Below are 8458 nucleotides of genomic sequence, written 5' to 3' on the forward strand. Positions count from 1 at the left end.
CACGTGACCGAGATCTCACATGACGTAGGTCCTCACGTGACCAGTCGCTTACGTGAGCAGAAGTAGTTCTGGTCGTCGTCTACCGTCTCGCTATAGCCGTTTGAGGGAAGAAAGAGGAAAATTATCCGGTATCGTTAGAGGTTGGTGTGTGGGTTGGAGCCGGGGCCCCGGGGGGTGGTGATGATGAAGACCAAAGCGGGTTCCGCGGGCCGCCTCCGCCTTTTTCGTTCCCTGCTTTCCGCTCCCCCGCTCTCCCCTCCCCCCGTCTCAGTGCCGGGAAGCCGCCTTTGCTGCGCCTGGTGGGGAAATGGTGGACGTTTCGTGACTGTGTCTGTGTTTTTGTATATCTGTCTGTCTGGGCGGGTCTCAGAGGACCCTTAAGAGAAACCATAAGCTGAAAGACATTGGAAAACCACGTCCCTAGTTTAGGAAGATCCTGATCTTGAGACCAGAGGGCTGAGTGCTGGTCCATCCATTCAGGCACCCAGTCTCCAGTGCCTGATTGTCTGTCTGTAGGGGGAGGCACCAAGCGAATTTGATCTGTAGAGTCACGTCTAGGCAAATGCTGCGTGCCTCACAGAGGCGCCCAAGGAATTTTTAAAAATTGAATTAAATATTTAAATAACGCTTATTTTTCTGCTTGTAACAATTCACATGTTCAATTTTGAACATTGGAAAAATAACAGTATACTATAAATTTTTTAAAAAATACACCCAGAGATAACAACTCAGCATTTTGGTCTATAAAAAGTCTGTACATATCACAGGCATAGGTGCACAAATTCTTCACTCCTAAATGGAATCCTGGGTCCTACTTCAGACAACAGAGTCCTCGTGGCCTTCCCAGGAGTCACAGTAATGAAGTAGAACTTCCCTGCCACTATAGTGGGGGACGTGAAAGCCTAGAGTGCTATAGGGACGTTAAATGGGATGGGTCATCCAAGAAATAAGGCAGGCAAAATACCAGTTCGTAAATCTGTCACTCAGACTAAAGACGGTCCGTAGGAAGGCTATTATCATGGCAGATGCAGTGTTCCAGGCACATAATAGGCAATTAGTAAATGTTGACTTGAATCCTCAGTGTAGTTTTAGGGCAGTTATTACACTTTGTCCTTTCTTTCTAAGAGGCCCAGTGTTCCCCAGACCGTGTCAGATAAGTCATCCACATACAAAATGAGAAAATTTTATAAAATTTGCTCTACCAATCCCAGAAAAGTAAACATTTTGTTAGTTTTCTGTTATTTTTTCCTGAAATAAAGGTAACTACTCTCTATAGAAAATCAAGAAGGCACAAAAAATTGACAAAAATTTTGAAAAATCCGTAAATGTACCAGAGTAACCACTATTAACATGTGCCATATTAACACGTACTTTTCTAACATTGCTTTTTATTCTAATTACAGTGATTTAAAAGTTAAAACTATGTAGAAGTATACAGGGTAAAAAGTGAAAAATCCACTTCACTCTTCCTACCCGCTAGTCCTCATTTTCTCAAAAAAACAACTCATATGCCTCCAGAACTTCTCTGCATTTACATATGTATATACATGGCTGGGTATACTTTAAAATAAGTAGGATCATACTATGCATATTCCTTCACTTAATGTATTTTGGAACTCTTCCTATGTCAGGGCAGATTTTTTAAAAAACAGCAGCATGATATTCTGCTTTAAGGGTAAAGTGTAATTCAGCCATTCCCCTGTTGATGGATGATTAGGTTTCTAATTTTCTGCCATTACCAACAGTGCAGCAGTGAACATTTGTGAGAGTTTCTCTTGACCAGGTTTCTGTAAGGAATTCCAGCAGGGTCAGAGGATATGTGAACACAGATCTTTTTCATAGTTGAGGTTGTAAAATAGCTATGATCTTGGGTCACTTAAGATTATAGCATGAGTATTTCTTGTGTCATTAGGTGGTTTTATAATTTTTAAAGTGTGTCATGGTTTATCTTTCTTAATAAAATACCTTTCAAAGAACATATAGCTCCATAAAGCTTTGTCTGAATTTCAGACCATTTTCTTAGGGTACAAAACCAGAAGTGGGTTTCCTGTATCAAAAGATGTTATACATACTTCCAAATTGCTTTCTGGAGAGACCTTATCAACTTCACTCCTCTGGGAGTGTATTTGCGAACCCTGCATATCCATGTTGACCTATCCTACCTGTTTAATTTTCACTATGTTAATGGGTGAAGAATGGTGATTAATTCAGGTTTTAACTTGTATTTCTGATAATTGATGAGGTTTGAAAATTTCCCAGACTCCTCTCCTGTATCCTCACATCCGTACTGCCGGTATATTTAATCTTTTAGTAAGTCCCACGGACTGTGGTACACTTTGAATGGCTAGGTCTTATCTTTCTTCTCCCCACCCCCATTTTTAAACTGCTGTTGCTTTAAGTGAATCCCTTAGCATCTCTAAGAGACTAGAGTTCTAACAGATCTTGCTAGTGTCACCCAACTCCTCCTGTTTGAGAGCCACACTGTTGCCATGGCGATCTTTCTGAAAGGTTCTGATTACTTCATTCTCCTCCCCTCACTTTGCTTCTTTCACTTTCCTCCCCTCACTCCCCTCCTTGCACCCCCCCTTTCTCCCCTCCCCACAGCCCCCAGTTTAAAACCCTGAAAAGGCCCTTAGCCTTTGTCCGGATGAGACCTTCCAGACCTGATCTCTCCATAGCCAGCCTTATCTCTTGCCTTGCTACCTCCTGTTTTAAAGTTTGTGGCTCCCTGAGCCAGTTAGTCCTTTTTATTCGACCATTCTTCGCCAGCTGAATTAACCAGCCAGTCCCTGCCTTATACCACCTCTTCACCCCACACAGAACCCTGTCATAGCAGGGATAATGTTTCTTTGCCCTTTTCGTCATTAGTTAAGTTGTATAGCAGACCCTGTAGGAACATAAGGCCTCTCTGGGCTGATTGAGCCTTGTATGCCAGAGCCAAGTACTGGACCTGGCAGCTGAAAAATGCCAAATGATGGTGTGAATTCTCCGTAATGTTTTTTTTTTCCATTTATCTTTTTTTTTGTCTTTATTTTTGGTATTTCTTTGGGCCGTTCCCGCGGCATATGGAGGTTCCCAGGCTAGGGGTCCAATCGGAGCTGTAGCCACTGGCCTACGCCAGAGCCACAGCAACGCGGGATCCGAGCCACATCTGCAACCTACACCACAGCTCTCGGCAACGCCGGATCGTTAACCCAGTGAGCAAGGGCAGGGACCGAACCCGCAACCTCATGGTTCCTAGTCGGATTCGTTAACCACTGCGCCACGACGGGAACTCCCATTTATCTTTTTGGCCTTAATATTTCCCTGATTTTATTAATTCGTACGAGTTTTTTAAATATAATAAGGATAGTAATGAATTTGTTGTAGGTATCTTCTCAGGCATATTGTCTCTCTTTTCTAATCTTACTGTCTTTTCTAATCTGATGTAATGAAGTTTTTCACTTTAACATAGTCAGAGCCATCTTTGATTTGTTGACGTCTTCTGCTGGGTTTGTCACCATTAATTTTGGATATCTTTTCATCTTTTGTATATCTTTTCTGACTCTGTTTATATATGGTCAATGTGGAAAGCTTAGAACATACAGAAATGTCCAAAGAAAACATTCTGTGAAACAGAAAGCTCCCATGATCCCTTGACCCAGAAATAGCCAAAATGTAATAGGTATTGAATAAATAGTTGTTGAATGAGTGAACGAGTTAGAAATTTAGTGAAGTCTTTTTGTTTATACAAATCTCTTACAAAAAATCTATTAGTGTAATTGTTGTCTATTAATAGTTTGCTTTTTTCTCTTACCATATTGTGAACATTTTTCCATGATAATAGTCTTTTAATTTTTTTTCAGCTACACCGAAATTACATTGAGCCAAGCTTGCCACCAAGAGCTCAACAGTGACCATGATGCTGAGCACAGAAGGCAGGGAGGGGTTCGTGGTGAAGGTCAGGGGCCTACCCTGGTCGTGCTCAGCTGATGAAGTGATGCGTTTCTTCTCTGATTGCAAAATCCAAAATGGCACATCAGGTATTCGTTTCATCTACACCAGAGAAGGGAGACCAAGTGGCGAAGCATTTGTCGAACTTGAATCCGAAGATGAAGTGAAATTGGCTTTGAAGAAAGACAGAGAAACCATGGGACACAGATACGTTGAAGTATTCAAGTCCAACAGTGTTGAAATGGATTGGGTGTTGAAGCATACAGGTCCAAATAGTCCTGACACTGCCAATGATGGCTTCGTCCGGCTTAGAGGACTCCCATTTGGCTGTAGCAAGGAAGAGATTGTTCAGTTCTTTTCAGGGTTGGAAATTGTGCCAAATGGGATGACATTGCCGGTGGACTTTCAGGGGCGGAGCACAGGGGAGGCCTTTGTGCAGTTTGCTTCACAGGAGATAGCAGAAAAGGCCTTAAAGAAACACAAGGAAAGAATAGGGCACAGGTACATTGAAATCTTCAAGAGTAGCCGAGCTGAAGTCCGAACCCACTACGACCCCCCTCGAAAGCTTATGGCTATGCAGCGACCAGGGCCCTATGATAGGCCAGGGGCTGGCAGAGGATACAATAGCATTGGCAGAGGGGCTGGGTTTGAAAGGATGAGGCGGGGTGCCTATGGTGGAGGGTATGGAGGCTATGATGACTATGGTGGCTATAATGATGGGTATGGCTTTGGGTCTGATAGATTTGGAAGAGACCTCAATTACTGTTTTTCAGGAATGTCTGATCATAGATACGGAGATGGTGGGTCCAGTTTTCAGAGCACCACGGGGCACTGTGTCCACATGAGGGGATTACCTTACAGAGCCACTGAAAATGATATTTACAATTTTTTCTCACCTCTCAACCCCATGAGAGTACACATTGAAATCGGACCCGATGGCCGAGTTACTGGTGAGGCAGATGTTGAATTTGCTACTCATGAAGATGCCGTGGCAGCTATGGCAAAAGACAAAGCTAATATGCAACACAGATACGTGGAGCTCTTCTTGAATTCTACCGCAGGCACAAGTGGGGGTGCTTATGATCACAGCTATGTAGAACTCTTTTTGAATTCTACAGCAGGGGCAAGTGGTGGTGCCTACGGTAGCCAAATGATGGGAGGGATGGGCATATCCAACCAGTCTAGTTACGGAGGTCCTGCTAGCCAGCAGCTGAGTGGTGGTTATGGAGGCGGTTATGGTGGTCAGAGCAGTATGAGTGGATATGACCAAGTTCTGCAGGAAAACTCCAGTGACTATCAATCAAACCTCGCTTAGGCAGAGAAGAAGCACTGAACATCTGCAACAGAAACAAAAGCCTTGCATTTATGGGAGTTGACTAGAACAGAAGAGATGGCCAGGCATATCCAATATGATTGTTAAATGGGAAATATCATTGATTCTGATCACTCTTCTTTGTTTCCTTCCTTCTTTCTTTCTTTCTTCTTTCTTTCTCTTTTTTTTTTAAGAAAACAAAAACTAAGTTTAACAGTTTTGCATTACAGGCTTGTGATTTATGCTTACTGTAAAGTGGAAGTCAAGATTGTCTTAAAACTTCAAGCTCAGTAATTTTGAACACCGAAACATTCATCTAGGATGTAATAACAAAGTTCAGTATTGACCATAACTGTTAAAACAACTTTCAGCTTTCCTCAAGTTAGTTACGTTGTAGGAGTGTACCTAAGCAGTAAGCGTATTTAGGTTAAAGCAGTTTCACTTATGTTAAATGTTGCTCTTATACCACAATACATTGAAAACATTGGATGCATGTTGAGAAACATGCTTTTCTGTAAAACTCAAATATAGGAGCTATGTCTACGATTTAAAGTGAAAACATTTGGCATGTTTGTTAATTCTAGCTTTTTGGTTTAATATCCTGTAAGGCACGTGAGTGTACACTTTTACTTTTTTTTTTTTTAAAGCTCTGGGACAATTTCAAGATGTAATACCAATACTTTAGGAGTTTGGTCGTGTCGTTTGTATAAAATCCTGAGGCTTTGATTTAAATCTTTCCTTGTATTGTGATTTCCATTAGATGTATTGTACTAAGTGAAACTTGTTAAATAAATCTTCCTTTTAAAAACTGGAAAAATCTTGTACAGCTTGATTTTTATTATGTTCTATCATATGAGCCATTTCTTTCATATACTGCTCTGCTGTTGAAATTGTTTTTAATTAAAAATTTTTTATTAAGGTATAGTTGATTTACAATTTTCTGCCAACTTCTGCTGTACAGTGAAGTGACCTAGTCATTCATAAAAATCTTTTAATTATTATAAACCTTAGCATCTTTTTATGTTACATATACTTTATTTTTCCGTCACTTTTTTGTTTTTTATTAAAGTATAATTGATTTACAGTGTTGTGTCAATTTCTACTGTACAGCATGGTGAGCTATTTATACATATGTATACATGCTTTTTCTTTTTTTTCTTTTTTTAGGGCCACACCCATGGCACATGGAAATCCCTAGGCTAGGGGTTGGATTGGAGCCGTAGCTTCTGGCCTACACCACAGCAACGCAGGAATTGAGCCAAGTCTGCAACCTACACCACAGCTCACGGCAATGCCAGATCCTTTAACCCACTGAGCGAGGCCAGGAATCCAACCCATGTACTCATGGATGCTAGTCGGGTTCATTACCACTGAGCCACAACAGTAACTCCCTACATTCTTTTTCTCATACTATCTTCTATCATGTTTCACCCCCAAGAGACTGGATATAGTTCTCTGTGCTGTACAGTAGGACCTCATTGCTTATCCATTTATACATACATTATTGTATATATCATTATTTCTAAGATACATTCCTAGAAGCAAAATTGTGAAGTCAAAGTTACACACATTTTTAGGACTTTTTGATTTATATTACCGGAAAGGTTATGTTACTTTGTGTTTCCACCACGAGTGTATTTTTTTGAAATTTTCCTGTATAGCCTCCACAATGGTGTGCATTATTCTGCTGATCTGGACCAGTTTGTTGGCTGAAAAGTGGTATCCCATTATTTTAGTTTGTATTTCGTAGATTAATATTGAGGTAGTGCATTCTTCTGTTTCTCTGTTTACTGTCACCACACCCACAGAACTATTGAGCTACTCTGGAGACCCTGTACTTAATCAAGACAGCATTCTCCAGAAGCCAAAGAATTAAAAGCAAATAAATAATCCTCTTTATCTAACTATAAATTAGGTCTGAGACAACTTTATATGTTTTTAAAAAGAAATAGGCCTCAGAAGTAATTATAGAAATAATTCGGTCTCCTCCATGAATCCATTAATAGTTTCCAAACACCCTTTGAGGTTTTTCAGGGGCATTTAAAGCTTGTTTATTTTGTCTTTTTAGGGCCGTACCGGTGCCATATAGAGGTTCCCAGGCTAGGGGTTGAATAGGAGCTACAGCTGCCGGCCTACGCCAGAGCCACAGCAACGAGGGATCCGAGCCGCGTCTGCAACCTACACCACAGCTCATGGCAATGCCAGATCCTTAACCCACTGGGCGAGGCCAGGGATCTAACCTTTGTCCTCATTGTCCCCATGGATGCTAGTCAGATTCCTTTCTGCTGAGCCACAATGGGAACTGCTAAAGTTTATTTTAAATCAGTGGTTCTCAAACTCGTGTGCACTGGATTCATCTACAGGGCTTGTTAAAACATTGATTACAGGGCCCCACTCCTAGAGTTTCTGAAATTTCAGTAATTTGGGGTAGTGCTTGAGGATCTGCTGGTGCTGCTTGGTCTCATGCCCATGTTTTGTGACCCATCATAGTTCTCTAGTGGCTAAATGCCTTTTATAAATCCTAAAAAGGCAACTTGAAGAAGCACTTGCTCCATGATCCCCAATTGCCTCCCCTGCTTTCTTGTAACAAGTAGTTTAAGTTTTCTATTAAAGTACAAATTGCATATGATTATTATACCTTGTACTTCCCATGAGGACTTTGAGAGCCTGTGACATCTGGGGTTTACCTTACACTTCTGCCCATTTTACAGTGGCCATTAAAAATTACAGCTCTCAATGATCTTCAGGCCTGGATGCCCTCAGGTCAGGACCAGCTGCTCCTGAACTTTAGTAGCTCTTTTTGTAGATCTGGCTAGACTAGGAATGGATTGTTATCCTTGGGCTGTTTAGAGGTTGAGGCCCAGTGAAATGCTCTGAGCAGGGAAGCAAATACCAAATTGGTATTACCCGACTCTGTTGTATCCAAGGGCACTTTTTATTGAAAACCATTCATGCTGAGGATACACTGGGTAGTGATTTGAGATCTTCAATGACTTCTAATTTCTGTCATAGCTGCCAAGAGAAAGAAATCCATTTCAACTCATGTCATAATGAGCCATTTACCCATCCTCCTAAGGACTTCAGGAGGACTTTTTCAAAACGTTCACAAATATGTGTTTTTGCTTTCCAGGCTGCCTAACTTTCTAGAACTTTCTCTAAGTATGAGCAAAGATTCTCCAGTTAGCCACTAGATGGCACCAAATCCCAGGAAAG

At 41.3% G+C, this 8458-nt stretch overlaps 1 protein-coding gene across 2 annotated transcripts; it reads left to right on the plus strand.

Moving 5' to 3' along the window:
• Positions 1-9: 9 nt before the first annotated feature.
• HNRNPH2 (heterogeneous nuclear ribonucleoprotein H2) lies at positions 10-6062 on the plus strand. Of its 2 annotated transcripts, none has more exons than XM_047764700.1 (2): positions 10-140; positions 3846-6062. In XM_047764700.1, the coding sequence occupies exon 2, from the start codon at positions 3899-3901 to the stop codon at positions 5246-5248; it is 1350 nt and encodes a 449-aa protein (XP_047620656.1). In that variant the 5' UTR covers positions 10-140; positions 3846-3898; the 3' UTR covers positions 5249-6062. The 2 variants fall into 2 exon arrangements, with proteins under 2 accessions (XP_047620656.1, XP_047620658.1); XM_047764702.1 differs by having other exon boundaries at positions 41-128.
• Positions 6063-8458: the final 2396 nt, after the last annotated feature.

This window comes from Phacochoerus africanus, chromosome X (assembly GCF_016906955.1).
Source record: "Phacochoerus africanus isolate WHEZ1 chromosome X, ROS_Pafr_v1, whole genome shotgun sequence".
NCBI classification, from domain to species: Eukaryota; Metazoa; Chordata; class Mammalia; order Artiodactyla; family Suidae; genus Phacochoerus; species Phacochoerus africanus.

Excerpts from the sequence above, each read along its gene's own strand:
- HNRNPH2 (XM_047764700.1), top strand. The coding sequence starts at position 3,899 with ATGATGCTGAGCACAGAAGGCAGGGAGGGGTTCGTGGTGAAGGTCAGG.